At 48.2% G+C, this 16,720-nt stretch overlaps 1 protein-coding gene across 1 annotated transcript; it reads left to right on the top strand.

The window, feature by feature from the left end:
* On the top strand, positions 1-14,137 carry HPSE (heparanase). The gene is made up of 12 exons (XM_037396061.1): positions 1-202; positions 1,930-2,075; positions 3,433-3,558; positions 4,036-4,209; positions 4,683-4,854; positions 5,461-5,508; positions 7,492-7,585; positions 8,210-8,316; positions 9,263-9,377; positions 11,237-11,355; positions 11,512-11,658; positions 12,369-14,137. The coding sequence occupies exons 1-12, from the start codon at positions 15-17 to the stop codon at positions 12,526-12,528; spliced, it is 1,596 nt and encodes a 531-aa protein (XP_037251958.1). The 5' UTR covers positions 1-14; the 3' UTR covers positions 12,529-14,137.
* Positions 14,138-16,720: the final 2,583 nt, after the last annotated feature.

Below are 16,720 nucleotides of genomic sequence, written 5' to 3'. Positions count from 1 at the left end.
GGCCGGAGCCGAGGATGCTGCTGCCGCTGCCGCCGCTGCTGTTGCTGCTGCCGCTGCTGCTGGCGCTGGCGGAGGGGCGGCGGGCGGCAGAGCTGCGGCTTGGGCTGTGGGGCAGCCCCCGGGGGAAGGTGAGCCCGGCCTTCCTCTCCCTCACCCTAGATGCCAGCCTCGCCCGGGACCCGCGCTACGTCGCCTTGCTCAGGTGAGCCGCACACCACCACCACCCCCCCCCCCGGTCTTGCCCAAAGGAAAAAAAAAAGGGTCCTGGAGGTGGGCGGCAGGAGGGGTCCCCTGGAGCCGGGGGTGGGGGGTCCCGGCAGGCCGTGAGAGGTCCGCAGCCGTGGGGGAGGTGGAGCCCGGGCATCCCGGCGGGGAGCCGGCGAAGGCGCCGCTTCCCGGGGCGCTCCGGAGACGCAGGGCAGGAGGCGAGCTGGGGGGGACGGGGGGGATCTCCCCCCGGGGGCTTCTGCCTCCCCCCGGGGGCTTCTGCCTCCCCCCGGCCCGGGTCCCGGGCTGCGGGAGCTGCCGCGGGCGCTCGGGGAGCGGGCCACCGGGCGGGAGGCACAGCTCAGCTGGTCCGGGCTAGAAGCAGCGCGGGGATAAACTTGGGAGAGGAGCTGCTTTGCAAGCAGGGAGAAAAAAAAATAAGGGGGGGGGGGGGGGGTACAAGAAGCTGCTGAGCGGGAAGATTACGTGTGGTAAGGCTGAGGGCTGGGGCTGTTATCCCTGCTGCTTCGCGAAACAAAAATTATCTGAGCCCCCAGGCAGCTTTGCGGAGGTTTGCCGGGGCACTGTCCGCGTTAAGAGAAATACATGCTGAGGAAGGCCTGTCGCCATCGAAGCTGATCGAGAGATCTTAAAAATGAAGCCTTTTTGTTTCCCCCTTGAGTAACGCTCAACAGCACTGGACTGCCAAGTGATGGTGTACCCTGCCTGTTCTTTTGGGTCTGACCTCACTCTTGCCTTTTCTTCCCTGATTTTCCTCTTCTTTTTTTTTTTCTTTCTTGTGATTCTACCTTTTTTTTTTTTTTTTTTTTTTGGAAGCTGTCTTAATTCTTTCCTTTTATCTTTCTGATGCCATACTTCATCTCCATGGTATTTCTCCAGTCCTGTTTTCCTTCCTCCCACCACTTTCATCTTTTCCTTCTCACCAAGGTGGGGAGAAGGCTGCTGCCAGCTTTATTGGCGAGTGCTCACATCTCCCACCTCCAGCCCTGACAGCACTACTGCCGCAAGGAGCGGGAAGTACTTGGTGGCCCCTAATCTACTGCATGTCACCACTGAGCAGATAGCACTGGTGTGCATCGCGGTTTCCCCCAGCAAAGGCCAGCTGTCAGTGCCGCACATCTGGCATGGGGTGCATGAGTGGCCGAGGCAGATGGCTTTTGCTTTATAAACCTGCTTTGCTAAAGTTAATGCTTGCCCCAGCGTGGGCTCCTAATCTCTGTTGGGTACAAAAGCAATCGCTTCGGCTGTCGATGGAAGTCGGGACTGATGATGTCAAGTCAGCCTTACATTCACCTTCTCGCAGGACTGGTATGTCAGTTCTGTAGAAACAAACCCAAAATATCTAGGGGAGAAGGATGCTTAGGATAAAAAAAAAAAACAACCAACCAAATCCAAACTGTTTTAAAGTATTTCCTTACTTTGCCCCTGGGATTTGGCTCCCTGTCCATGAGTATGTTCCCTGGGGAATGTCTTCCCCTTGCCGCCCTGCCGGCCCACTTAGCTGGCAGTGTCTCTGTTGCACCGTGCAGAGGGCTGGGGCACAGGTGCCCTGAGGGGTCAGGAGCACCCCGAGGTTACCAGGTAGCCCCAGGTCACCTACGGCAGTCTGTCCCTCTGGGCACTGGCCACGTTAACCTCTATACTGAAGCCACTGTCTGCATGTATATAGTGTTTTTCTGTTTCTTGACATACTTTCCTTAGCAATCCGAAACTGATCGCCCTGGCAACGGCCCTGTCCCCAGGGTTCCTGAGGTTTGGTGGCACCGAGACAGATTTTCTCATCTTTGATCCCAACAAGGATTCAACTTTGGAAGAAAAAATCCTCTGGGAACTTCAGGCCGAGCAAGGTAAAACTGGCATCAATATGTTAGACTCAAAAAACATCCCAGGTTTAGGAGGTGGCTTTGATGCAGGCTGGGGATGCCACAAGGGCACAGTGGCAGTGCAGTGCCCTCCATGGGGTCAGCATTGCTCTCCTCCATGGAGAGGAGATACATGGACCTTCAGCACAGTCTGTGGGAGGAGGTGTGCCAGCTGTGGGAAAGCAAGGAAGCGTGCAGAGGGCTGCATGTCTGCCCCAGCATCTGCTGGGGCTCCCCCTTTGCTGCCCTGTACTCCTTGCGGCAGCCTTGGAAGCTTCGCCACTGCCTGGGAGGTGGCCAAGGTCAGCTCAAAAGTTGTGGTTTCATTGTGAAAATTAAGTAACGCATGGAAGGCGTAATCTGATAAGAACAGAGCCTCTGTTTTTGCTACCTTGGCCAAAGCTAGGCTGGGGGTGCAGCCTTGCCCTCCTGTCAGTTTGACAGGGCAAGAACAAACCAACCAGACCACATCCAACTGCTTGAGCTTTGTTCTGGTGTGCCAGGTCTCCTGCTGTGTCCATACCCTCGTTAAACTTAGCAAAAGCACAAAAACCCTTCTAGAGGTGTTTCAGATGAAAAGATTCCCACCTACTCCTGTGGTTCGTAGCACAACAGTGCAGTGGTACATCACTGTACGACCCAGGATACCTGGGTTTGAAGTCAGGTGGTACTTTTCCCCCTGCACCACTTTGCCGAGGGGCTGTCTCCTATCTGGGTGACTGTGACCCCAGCTTCTACCTTCCTTTTTGGTTATGGCTCGTTCCTGGTTTGCATACCAAGAAAAAAACCACGAGCTTTTTCTCAAAGTGTCTTATGACTCCTGCTGGCATTGCCATGGGAGCCGTGCAGGGCAGCCAGCGCTTTGCCATACGCGAGGCGGGCAGTGCAGGAAGCGCTGCCCCGTATCTGCCCGCAGCATGGCGGGCCATGCACCGCGCCGCACCGCTGCCTGCTGGGGTGGCTTATCTGCTCCTCGGCGCTGCAGCCCAGGCCTCGTCAGCTCGCTGGAACAAAGGTTTCCGGATGGTGCTCCAGCTAAAATAGTTTATTGGGGGGTGACCACCATGATACCACCAGAAGCACAGCTCAGTCTTCCCCCACTCCCCCATATCCATCACTTTAAGCCGGGAAATATACATTATATAGAAAAAGAGGGTGGCTCAATGCATAAATATACGTTAGCTATGTGGTTAACATTGTGAAAGCAGGGGTGTGTTTCACAGAAGTACGTGACTGGCACCCAGCAGTTCTGCTTTCTCCTGGGGGATGCAGCCCTTTGCATGCTGGACCCTGGCTATGAAGACAAGGGCTTAATTGCTACCAACCTTCTTCTGCCCTACAGAGACTTGTGGCTCCAGGCCTGCGTTTGCCGCTGTGGAACAGCTGCTGCTGGCCCAGTGGCCCAGCCAGGAGAAGCTGATTCTTGCAGAGCATAACTGGAAAAAGCACAAAAACACCACCATTACAAGTAAGGCTTCAATGGATTTTTCTGCTACAGTTTATAACCAGGGGGCTGCAGTTCTCTGCCCTGCAATAAAAGGGTGGCAGAATTTTTTTTCCATTAATGATCCCAACAACCCCTTCCCTAGGTACCCACTATGGATATTAAGCTTTTCACCGAGGCTTCATTCCCATAGGCTGTTCAGAGCTGAAACCTCTGGAAAAGAAATATTTTATTCATTTATAGAAAAAAAAATCTTTGAATATTTTTCTGTCTGCCACCTCATATTTAATAGTATTCAGCTGCTGCAGCCGTTGGGAGGATTTCAGTACCTTGCAGGATGGTGTGCGGTAAGGTCTGGGCTCTTTTGTCCAGCTGGGAGAGCTTGGCACATCTGCAACACCAGGCTAAATAAATATAGGCGGTGGAGATTGTTGCTTGGCCAGAGCACAGCCAGCATACTCTGACCTTGAGATAAACAGCCCCTCTTTCTCCTCCGTGCAGGAAATACGCTGGATATTCTCTACAGCTTTGCAGTCTGCTCCAAGTTTCACCTGGTTTTTGGCCTCAATGCCTTGCTGCGAAATGGTGGCTTGCAGTGGGACAGCTCAAATGCCCAGGCGCTGCTGGACTACTGTGCCTCGCAGAGGTACAACATCTCCTGGGAGCTTGGGAACGGTAAGTGCAAAGCCAGCCTGTGGGCCAGGCCAGCTGTCACCTGGAAAGGTGCCACTGCAGGGCAGGGGCTGGCAACTTTGAATGTTTTGCATGACAGCCCATGAAGGCAAGGTGTTGTTTTATTGGGAAACATCAAGGTCTTAATTTGCGAGGAGGGATTTCACAGGAAGCGCAACAGATGAGCAAATTGAGATGATTTTTCTGCTTCTACCAAGGCTCTGAGGTGAGGTGAACGATGGCCTGTGAGGTGCAGGATGTCGCCCATGGGGACTGACAGGGATAGAGTGCCAGAGAGCAGCATGCTCCATCACTTGGGGCTTTTCAGTTTCATGCTCATCACCTTCAAATATCTCACCTGTACCGTGCCAGATCACGTGAAGCTGTAGGGGAAGCCACTCCCCACATGGAATGAGCTGCCCTATTTTGTGCCCTGAAACCAGAGCAGGGTGCTGATGCATATGTGTATTCCCCAGAGCCCAACAGCTTCAGGAAGAAATCTGGCATCTACATCGATGGCTTCCAGCTGGGGCAAGATTTTATTCACTTACGCCAACTTCTAAGTAACTACACCCTCTACAAGCACGCGAAGCTCTATGGTCCTGATGTTGGGCAGCCCCGAAAGCACACGCAGAGGCTGCTGAGAAGGTAGGGGTGGGGGGTCCCAGCAACACCCCCCACGGTGGGCATGTGTGAGATGGCTGTGGCTCGTCTGCACCCAGATGCAGGGGGCATGAGAAGGCACCTGGGCAGGGATTTAAGGATTTTCTGTTCCAAACCAATAATAAGGATGTACCAATGGATACATCCAGTCTATTTGAGAACTAATCCCCTTAAATTAGGAACATGGAACTTTTTTTCTTTGACTGTGGATGACTGAAATCTTACCTGCATGTACAAGCTCAAGGCTTAAATGCTCAGCCTAAACTAAGATGCTAGCAGTACTCCAGCAATCCACATGCCTTTCGACTGAGTGCTGGCTCTAGTGCTGCATTAACAAGGGCTTTTCACCCTAGAAATCTCCATGTGTTACACAAGCATTAATTCATCCCCCCAGCGACCCACCAAGGCGGCTGTGCTGCCCAAAGCCATTTAAAAGCCGTGGCAAGCATGGTGCCAAACCAGCTCACCATCACCACCACCAGCTGGGGCGAGAGGGGACAGCTGCGTGTGGCAGGTTGCTCATAGGGGGCTGCAACCCATCACCAGTCCCTGTAACCCCGCCATGCTCCATCACACTCCCTCTGCTTGCAGCTTCCTGAAATCGGGAGGGAAGGTGATCGACTCCGTCACGTGGCACCAGTAAGTACTGCTCTGATGCCATCATCACTGTTTTCTTTACAAAATGTCGATTTGAACATCTCAACGGGAAGCAGGGGGGTGAAACACCCCTTTCAGTGGTTCCTCGGGTGCCTGTCCATAACCACCTCTGCTCAGAATAAGAGATGATTTGAGGGAGCGTGTTACAGAAATGCAGAAGCAGCGAGGACTTGTAATGTAGGCATGGCAGTGGGGAATGCGAAACGTGCGAGGTGGTAATTTTGCTTGCTAAATATGTGCACTGGGAAACACGGAAGTGGGATGTGGAGAAAAAGATGGCACGGCAGCTTTACTTCTCAGAAGAGCACAAGTGAGTAGGTCACGGTGCTCTCCCGCGTGACAAGAGTTTCTGCAGTGGCTGAGCCTTTTTGCACATGGTGTGTTTCAACATGTGCCAAAAGCTAGTGAGATCTGAGCAGTGGTCCTGGTGGCCTCCAAGCTCCAAGTTGCCAACCCTTGCCAATAAAATGCACTTTCTTAAGAGAAGAAGGGGGTGTTGTATAAAAAGAAAAGAAGGTAGCTCAGACTTACTTGGCAGAGATCTCTCTGCTGAATTTTATGCAAGAGCAAAGGGTTTTTAATGTAAGGTTTTAAACAACTCGTGAGGGTCTGGGCTTTGAAACAGAGTCAGCACCCCTGACACTGCTGCTGCTCTTGGCATTAGAAAGACCGGATCTGCTTGAGTGAAATCTTTGCTCCCTAAAAGCAAATTCAGGGTGTCACCAATGACCCTGCTGGCAAATGCATCTAACGCCTTGTAAAAAATGCAGCAGAAGACGAGTTAGCTGATGCGTTACATGCTGCCTTGTTTCTTGCCTGTCTGATATAAACAAAAAGCCTTGCAGGGCTGGCTGACCTCTACCTGTAGAGAAGTGCTAGCAGCTTCTCCTGCTCCCTTACGTCTGCTCTCCAGGTCAGTTCGGGCTGTGTGTGGGTACCTCCCCCTCAGATCCCACCTGCAGCGCAAACAGCATGGGCACAGTTCCAGCCCTTCCCTCTTGTGCCACGGCTTAGAGCCACAGTTTTAGAGTGCTCGGGTGGGCAGTGGGTAAGTTGGCCCCAGAGCACCTGCCGTGAGCTCCATGTGTTTGAAAGTGATTTCCATGTGATTCTGGTTTTCTTTCCGGGCTCGAAAGCAGCACGGTGACATGCAGCAGACAGGTAACAGCGGGAAAAGATGCACATGCTTATATTATATATCTATGTATACATATATGATTCATCTATGTATTTTGAGCTGTTAGTAAGGCATAAAATGTGTCCTTTCCCCTTCCTGAGCTGTTCTTGCCCTGTGGCTGTCTTTGCTTTGAATAAGCATGCATTATTTTCTTTACTAATTTAGGATTATCGGGTTTTAGCTTCCTCTTGTGGCTGGAAGACTTCTGCTTCTGGTAGGACTGAGTGATAGCTCGATGAAATGCAAAAACCATAGGGATACCAATTTCCCATTCTTTATTCGGACAATCCAGACGTAAAAGCCCTTTTGCTTTATGTGGAGGGCAACCTTCATCCTGTAGAGATGCCTCCATCCCGTTCCTCTCCAGATTGCCAAAATACTCGGAGGGACAGAATTTGGGACCTATATTTTTTATATATAACTTGATACAGTAAAGCAAGTCATAACATAGGAGTGTCAGACTCCTCAGCAAGAGCAGATTTTACAGAAGCTGCCTCTTATTCAGGGATGTTTTTCCTCATTCTGAATGAGCAGATGCAAAAAAACCCTACTACTTCGGTTGATCAAAATTTGTGATGTCCTGCCTCCATCAAGGTAATTATACCTGATAGGTCCCTTAAATACAAGCAACATACCTACACATTTGGAAAACAGAAAAGGAAAAAGAATTGTACAGAAAAATAGCTCTATGGATAAATTTATCGAACAACCAAGTACTTCTGGTGGTGTTTTGTACCAGTGGTGTATTTTTCTTTAATTTTGGCTGTGGGGTTTTCTTCTGTTTCAAGTTACTATGTGAATGGACGAAGTGCAACAAGGGAGGATTTCTTGAGCCCTGAAGTGCTGGATACCTTTGCCACAGCTGTACATGAAGTCCTGCAGGTACCTTGTCCTGTTCAGTCATTCCCATGTTCAGTTTGCAGGAGGTTAGCAGGGAATCCAGAATACAGTACAATTTCTCACTAGCAATAACCAGGGATCCTCAAAGCTTGGGTGCTGCTGTCATTGTAAGTTTAAAAATAAAACAACAAAACCCCCCAATACTAACAATAAATGAGCTTCAATAGTTTGCCATGCAGCAAGCATGGTGCCAGATACATCACAAACGTACAACATTCTTATTTATTGTTGTACTCGTTATTCAAGGATGTAATTTATTGCCTTCCCCACCCCCCAATTTCTTTGTATTTCGAGATGCTGAGAGAAGTGTAAATTACAGTATACCACTACTCAGTACAAGAAGATTTACAGGACCTGTCTTTTAGTGGTTTGCCTTGTTCTGCATGCATAGATGTGTTTTTTTGGAAGGGAGGGGTAGTAAATCTGCTTCTAGTCCTTCTGATCAGAATTTGTGACACATCCTGGCTCGGTTGGTGTCATCCCTTAAATGCAAACATCATACATCGGCATTTGGCTAAAGCATTAAATTTTGATTACCCATTATTTCAGTAGCCAAAACACTTAACTGTTGTCTTTTTGTCGTCTTCCCTCTGCCACACTGGCCAGATTGTTGGTGGGACTGTGCCCAACAAGAAGGTCTGGCTAGGAGAGACGAGCTCTGCCTATGGAGGGGGAGCTCCCAGGCTGTCCAACACTTACATTGCTGGCTTTATGTGAGTACCGTGTCACAGGTGTGTGGAAATTACATGCCTTACCAACTAAAGGGGGTTGCGTCCATGCCCTGTAGGAGGAACATCTCTGTCGGGCTTCCAGGGAGCGCAGGCAATGCTCTAGGCAGTGTTGAGGACCATAACCTTCCCACTGCTCCTAGTATGCTCGCCTCATGCCTGAGGTTTGATGTAGACCCAGGTAACAGGAGATTCCTATGGGAAACTGAGGATGAGAAGCACGGAAAAGGTGTACTTCTGCCCTTGAATCTGCAATGCAAACTCCATCCTTTTGTGAGGACAGAAAGTCATTCACGAGATGAGTGTCCTTTTCTGATGTCATCCTTCGACCACTGTGAGATACCTAAGCAAAGGGAAATTTAGTTATGAAAATTATTTTCTCCAAGGACTCCAGTAGCATTTTATTGAAATAAAAGAATTCAGGCTTTCTTAGCACTTTGATCAGTTTATCGCTTCAGGGAGATAAAATTGCATGGGAATGTGTGGTTCACGCTTCAAAAATTAACCAGAAACATGATTGCAATGTATTTTTTTCCCCTCCTGTAAGGCATGATGATCTTTTCATCAGGGCCTGGTGTGTTAGCAAGTCAAAACCTGGTAGTGGCAGGCAACCTTGTCATTGATGTGATGGTTTCTGTCAGCCTTCAGGCCCATGGCCAGTTCAGGAGCATCTGCTCCTGGTTCCCACCACCTGCAAACAGGGGAGTGGGGCAACTGTTCCCACCAACTTGGACCTCCGTAGTCTGAAATGATTTTTTTTAAGGTAATCAATGCAAAATTTGAATTGAAATTAGCTGTGTGATTTTTGAGGAAGTCAGCATCATGCTCTAGTTCTTGCTTTCCCGCTTCCTGAGCTGGTTGGAGAGGGGCACTGGGGTACAGTTGAGGTCAGCGATTTCATCTGTGTGTTGTTTGCCTCATCTTTTGGCAGGTGGCTGGACAAACTTGGGCTTTCAGCCAGGCAGGGAATTGACGTGGTGATGAGACAGGTTTTCTTTGGGGCAGGGACCTATCACTTGGTGGATGCCAACTTTGAGCCTTTACCGGTATGTATGCAACCCCACCAACACCACCTGAATGCTGCATCTATTTCTGCACAGGCAGCACGGCATGTGGAGATACGTCAGCTATTTTAACAGTGTCTTTTGTTTGTTTGTTTGTTTGTAAGATAGTCATGGTTGTACCTAAAGTTAGGTCACGTTTCATCATGGGTTCATGTATTGTATATAGATACAAGATATTTACTGCAGCGGGAGGGACGCAGCTAGTCTTCAGCACAGCAGAGGCTGATTTCTGGGTTATAATGTGAGTCGTATGAAGACAGTTCTGGAGTTCACAAGGCTTTTCTGGATAGACTATGTTGGTTTGCGTACTCCTCAGCTGAATGATGAGTAGATTTTAAACAGAAGTGATACAAGGTATTATAATGAATTCCAAATGAAAACCAAACCAACATTAAGTCAAGACACAAGCATTTCTTAGGTCACGAGCGTATTTAGCCTTCAGTGGTAGCGGAAGGATAATGAAATTAAAACATGCTTTCAGTATAGTTGGATTTATTAGGAAATAAAATTCTGCTGTAATTAAACATTGTTATTTGAACTATTCGTTGTTCTTGCATGTACAGCATGTTTATTTGTTCTAGTAGCACTTAACCTGGGGGTGAGAGGATAGCATCTTTCTTTTTAGCTTTCCTCTCATTTTTCTGATTCCAAGTTGTGATTTTCACAGGCTCATAGAGACCATCTGAGAGGACACCCAGCATCCAGGGGGTTTCTGTCCTGCCTGTTCAGCTGGTCCCCATACCCAGGGTCTGCATTGTCAGGCTTGTCGTTTTGGGCTTTTTAGTCCCTCATTTAAAATAGGTTTAATTTAGACTGAAAGGATGTGCCTTGTTCCTCACCTATGGGCAGTACTAATTTATTGTTAATCAAGTTAATAATGCTTTAGAGGCAGGGAAATCCCAACCCAGGTCCATCAGCTTTCATTAGCATGGAAATGAAGGACAGCAGTGTCAGAAGGCTGCACCTCCTTGCAGAGGGGCTGAGCGTGTGAGCCGGTAGGAAAAGTCACTTCCCCAGGCTTGTTGGTGAGTCAGGAGAGAAACACCATGGTTTTCTTTCTAGGAAAACCTCAAAGACAAACAGACGAGCTGGGAGAAGCTCTCTAAAATGCACCAGCTGGAAGCACATCCTCCCCTGGGGCTGTGCTCAAAGAAGCGATGCTGCAAAATGCAGCTTGCCTGCAGCCTCCTAGTCCCAAAACACATCGGCACATGCGCTCTTTGGTACAGTCATGGACTTCACAGAGGAAAAGTAGTGGTCAAGATACAGGAAAAAGGAGACCTGGAAAAAAAAATGAGTCTGCACAGGGCATCAGCCTGCTCTCGGGCATCATCCTGGGGTGTCAGGATATACTCTTAACTGACATTCAGAAATTATTCCCGAAACCTGTTCAAAAGCACGATGTTAGTGAAAGGCATAAAAGAGGGGGTTTCTTCCTGGCACTGTGCCTGTGGGCTGGGCACAAGCTCTCCTGCAGGAAGGGCAGCCCATCCCCTGGGATTCAACCTGCAAGTGCTCTGTACCCTGCAGAAGGGCGTTTCCAAAGTCCAAACATCTTTGCCACAGAAAATGCTCCGAGATTTGCATATGAATGGGAATATGATTCTAAGGTACCTTGTAAACACAGCTGTTCTGCAGCTTGGAGGCAGGGTTTTCTCTTTAGCTATGTTGTTTGTGGGAATTGAAATAGATACGGTGAAAAACTTGGTAAAGCAAAAAATTATTGGGGGGAAAAAACCCCCACCCTGAAATTACCAGAATAATGAACATTGCATTAAGCACCATGTGAAGTACCTGGCACGATGTACCCAAGTGCTTATGTGTGGTTTTGTGCCTCCCAGGACTACTGGCTGTCGCTGCTCTACAAGAAGCTGGTGGGTACCAAGGTGCTGCAGGTCAGCCTGGCAGGAGCCAACGAGAGGAAGCTCCGTGTCTACCTCCACTGCACGAATGCCCTCCAGTAAGCTTCCAGAAAGCCTCCAAAATATCCCAGAAACTGAGCCCACATCCAGGCCTAAGCCAACAAAAGCAATCTGGGACAGCACGAGGATGCACGCTATTTCTGTGAAACCTCTTTCTCTCCTGATCCTCACCATCATCTTCTCTCGCCTTGCAGCCCAAAGTACAGAGAAGGGGATGTGACGCTGTTTGTCTTAAACCTCTACAACGTCACCCAGCATTTGCAGCTACCAAGTTACTTATCAAGCAAGTACGTGGATCAGTACCTCTTACTGCCTCATGGCAAAGAGAATATACTTTCCAGGTAAGCATGTGATTCCTCCTGCCTCTGTAGAAAAGGTTGTGGGTTACGTGGCCTCCAAAACCTCACTTTGTTCGGTTTGCAAGGATGGGGGTGGGGGGAAGGGGTTACTCTTCAGTCATCTAGGGCTTTTTTCAGTAAGGTCTGACTTCTGTTGAATCAAGTATCCTAAAATCAGGCTGCTGAAAGCTTGCTAAGGTACAAAGACACTTGTTTGATGTTAATCATGAAGCTTTTTCCTATCAGGCTTCGGGGCACTGGACCAGCTGCTGGAGTCCGTTTTCTTTTGCACAAGCACAGGTATATTGCTTTCCCAGGTGCTGGCTCCTGATTTACAGCAACGTGTTCAGGCTGTGTATGGTTTCTCCTGTTGTTCCCACTAATGCATCGGTATGGGAAGGATCTGCTCTGGGGGCATAGAAGATACCCTAATATTTGCAGGAGAGAAAAAACAATTGAAATTTTGTACTTTTCAAAGCCTGTTCTACTGTTAACCTCACTAGAAGAGTAAGAAACATGTACTTTTCAACTTGCTGTGCTACGACTCTAAGGGACTCCTTGCAGAGGGACTGCTGCAGATGCTGTGTGTGTGATAAACCCCCAAAGGAAGTTTAGTTTAGCATTGGGCTGAGTTTGTGTTTACACTCAGGTTGAAATCTGTTTGATGGCAAACAAAGCACAGCTGCCCAAACAGTCTCTCTGTCCCTCTCCAGGTCCATTGAGCTGAACGGCCGTGTGCTACGGATGGTGGATGACAAAACGCTGCCAGAGCTCATTGAAAAACCCCTTGGTCCTGGCAGCATACTCGGCCTTCCAGCCTTCTCTTATGGCTTTTACGTTATAAAAAATGCCAAAGCTATTGCATGCATTTAAATGGTTAATACACGTGCACGGTATAAATGTAAAGCACTTGGCTAGTAGAGAAGTTTAATCCTAGAAATTCACTTTTCTACCACAAGACTAAATTCTGGCAAGAGATGCAAATGTGGTGGCACTGGTATGGTTGTGGGCTGGGGAAGACATAAGGACCTGCTGGGTAATTTGTACATTAAAGATGCTCATTAAGCTCCCTGAAGAATTATCCAGGTAGAGCAAGCCCAGGCAGGGGCTGGTTTTGCTCTCCGTCCAGCCTAGGTCACTGTGCTTGGGCATGGGGCCCTTCTCCACACCACATGTGGAGCTGCATCAGCTTCTCACGCTGCACTTGGGGCTCTGCCAGCCAGGAACTGCAACTTCCCCTCTCCCTTTTGTTTCTGCAAGAAAGTTCCTTCAAAGGCTTGCCTTCAGAAAGGATGAGCAGGGGGGTTATTTTAGCTGTACAGCTGTGATTTTTGCCTGTGCCTTGTGGGGAAGCCTGAGGAGGGGTTGTGGTTGCTGAGGGCATCTCGAGGTGGAAAGCAAGGACGCACAAAGTAAACTGAGGTCAGAGTGCCTGCAGGGGAAACCAAGCACCTTGCCGAGGACCCAGGTCCTCCATGGGATTTGGGGCAGCACTGCAATTTTTTTCCAGGCTAGGAGAGTTGAGTCACAAGATGGAGCTGTGGCCACGTGCTTTCCAAAGGCGAGTTTTCCACACGTGAAATACAGGCTGTTCCCGCAGGGTGGTCCACTGCTGTCCTCACAAGCTTCATCCACAGGAGGAAAGGATAGGAGCCCACCAGTGCCCTGGCAAACCCTCTGTGGTCAGTGGGCTGCACAGTGAGGGCTCGTGACTCCTCAACCTTCACCACCCTGCAGGTGGTTCAGCTGGAAAGGACTTCCCTGAACCTATCTGCAGGCGAAGTCCTGCCTTATGGTCTCTTCTGCCCTCGTGGAGATGGGAGAGTAAGGAGACTAAGCACATCACCCACCCCTCGACCATCAGCTCAGTGGCCTTAGAGCATCCTGGGGACAATCCTGCCCAGCCAGGCTGACATCCCTCCTGCTGGGGAAACAGCCATTTTGGCCAGTAATCTGTGTTGGTGGTGGGTGGCTTTTCTTCTCAACTGTGCCTTCCCCATGCCCGCCTTGCTGTGGTTTGGTGTGCCACTGGCTGCTTTCCTCTGGCACAGGGGCTGCCTGTCTGCAGGGGAGCAGAATGCCTCGGAGAATACCTGTGGTCTCCTGCACGTGTTTATTTGCATTTACTTTTCTTGATAATATATAACCCATGTCGCTGTCAATGCCTTACGATATTTTGAGCACAGCAGGGAAAAACGCCACCACCACACCACTGTATTTCCCTTTTTAAGCTTTAAAAGGATGTTACCAGCTACCGGGGGTTTCAACAACATGGGGAGGGGGAAGAACAGTTAAAATTAAAACACTTTAAAAACAGATGTACTTTTGAAGCTATGATGAAAAATTGCACAATAAAAAGGTTATATTTAAGTTCTGTGTGTTGAAGGAGTGTTTGCATCCACAGCGCAGATGCATTCTGTGAAGGGTTGCATATGAGGGGGTAATATAGATCACAATGAGAATAAAGAAGGTTGTTTCTTTACATTGTCCACGTTCACTAAAAGAAGTAGAGAGAGCATAAAATGGAAAGTCTTACATACAGTCAACATAAAGTTAATAATATATTATTATAACAATAATAAAAGTTACAAGTAAAATATCAAAGTTATTGTTTGCCAGGTAGCTTCTTTTTAGACCTTTTCTAACAGTTTTGTTCATTCCTATGCTTATGACTTATATTTGAAGATTTTAATGAAAGTGATTTATACCAGCTTTTGGCAATCTCCCTGGTTTTTTAAGATTCCTTTTTGGCATTCTGCTACCACTCAACGCCCTACCTTTCTTTTGGTCATACATCACCTGCACTTTGCATGATTCCTAACAAGAGTACCCAAGTAAATACAAATTAAAGAAATCCTATCCAGGTTGGTGTGTTTCAATTGCCATTGGTTCAGAAGCCCTCCATCCCGCTGCCTGACTTGCACACAATACATGGGCTGATGATCAGAATGCAGGAGTGTCCTTGTTTTGGCTGGGATAGTTGATTTTTCTTTCTAGTACCTGGTGCAGTGCTGTGTTTTGGATTTAGTATGAGAATAATGTTGATAACACACCAGTGTTTTAGTTGTTGCTAAGTAGTGTTTACCCAAGTTCAGGAGTTTTCAGTTTCCCATGCTGTGCCGCTGAGAAGGGGCACAAGAAGCTGGGGGGGGGCAGAGTCAGGACAGCTGACCCAAACTAGCCAAGGGATATTCCATACCATAGAATGTCACACCCAGTATATAAACTGGGGGGAGCTGGCCAGGAGGTGCTGTTTGCTGCTAGGGGGACTGGCTGGGTGGTGAGCAACTGTATTGTGCATCACTTGTTTTTCTTGAGTTTTCTTCTTCTTTCTCTTTTTATCTCCCTTTTCATTACTATTATTATTAAATTTTGTTTTATTTCAAGTATTAAATTGTTCTTATCTTGCCCCATGAGTTTTACCTTTATTCGGATTTTCCTCCCCATCCCACTGGGGGGGCCAGGGAGCGAGTGAGCAGCTGTCTGTTGGTACTTAATTGCTGGCTGGGGTTAAACCATGACAAGAAGCTACTAGCAGGGGTACAGGGATGTCGGGGCTGCAAAAGACAGCTGCTCTGGCTTTACCTCCCAGCCACATCTCCTCTGAGCACACAGCCTGGTTCCTCGTATTGTGGGGTGGCGAGAGATCTGATTTACAGCTCAAGTAACCGCTTTCAACTTAAAAAGCTCTGCGTACACCCAGATGGCTTCCCTTTATGAAGTGTTGTACATTAAGCTCATAGCTACTGTTAGCTCTGTGCAAACAAAGCAGGAGGGAGATGAGCATGGGAAATGAGACACTGGATCCCAGCACAATGAGACAGGCATGGTCAGAACCAGAGGCAAACCACCCTCACAGGATCTGCCTGCAGCAGGCACGCCTGCCCCATTGGGTACCTTATCTCAAGGGCTTTTTTTTCTCTGTGGATGTTGTAAACCTTGGGGTCTCAACCTTGAACATCAATATACTTATCTGAGTCCAGGGACGACAATTATATCTTGCACACGATCCAATTTACTTTTGCATTTTTTACTCTGGAGCTTGGATTGCTCACCTTGCGTTTACAGTAAATCAGTTCCTGGAAGGTGGAATAAATTGCATCGTGACACCTTTATACAGGGGATCATTTAACATATGTGAAAGTAAGGAAACTGATAATCCTTTAGAATCAGGGGCAATTTGACTAGCCACTCAGATATGTCTCGAACAAGACAGTGGGGTCTTGATAGCTTTTGGTGATTTTCCGAAGTCGGAAATGTGCTATTCTCTATTTTTTTTTTTTTCAGTGAGGGGCCAGACCACTTTATAATGAATATAAATTAGTGACAGTTTGCTTTTCTGCTTTACTTTCATGAGCTCCTTTAAAATTGTCTGCAGGTGGTCCAGAGTTTGCTCACCACATCACACATTAAAAAAAAAAACCCACCAACATACCCACAGTGTCTGCTCAGGAGCACCCACCTGGTAAAACTGGAATTCCCAGAGACAGCAGAAAAGAAAGGCTGTGGGCAGGCGTTGCAGGGACTTGCTTGCTGCCCTCCAGGATGCACTGTTCACATGTGGTTTGGACACTCATCTGTACCGAAATAAAGTCCTCCACGACTGACACCCTCATCGTGAGAAAGCCAAGGTCACAAAAGAAAGTATTAGTTACACTTTATTAGAGTTGAGCAACTGTTTCTTTTATGGTCCTGTGGGAATGGTTTTACTGCTGCAGAGCACTCACTGTAACAGCGAATGGAAAAATGCCAAAGTCACTTATCCTGTTGGGTTTTTTTAATTCCCTTTGGGTTTTTGTCAGTTGTTCAAGGTGAAGGAAGTGTAAAACTAAGGCAGAAGTGATAATGCTGCGGAGCCACTGAATTCTCCAAGAAGTATTTCAGCAGCAAATGTGGGGATATTTTATCACTGAAACAATGCCGTGCAAGACAAAGTTTTCAGGGCCCTGTCCAGAGCTCCCCTCCCTGCCTGGTTTATGCGGTAATTCGCATAAGACGGTGGGAGGGCTGAGTGAACGATGACAGAGATCCAAAGGCTGTACACGAAGTCAGAAATTTTTATTAA

The sequence above is a fragment of the Falco rusticolus genome, chromosome 1 (assembly GCF_015220075.1).
Source record: "Falco rusticolus isolate bFalRus1 chromosome 1, bFalRus1.pri, whole genome shotgun sequence".
Taxonomy (NCBI): domain Eukaryota; kingdom Metazoa; phylum Chordata; class Aves; order Falconiformes; family Falconidae; genus Falco; species Falco rusticolus.
The sequence above is the reverse complement of the archived record's forward strand: the minus strand, read 5'-3'. Positions and strand labels throughout refer to the sequence as shown.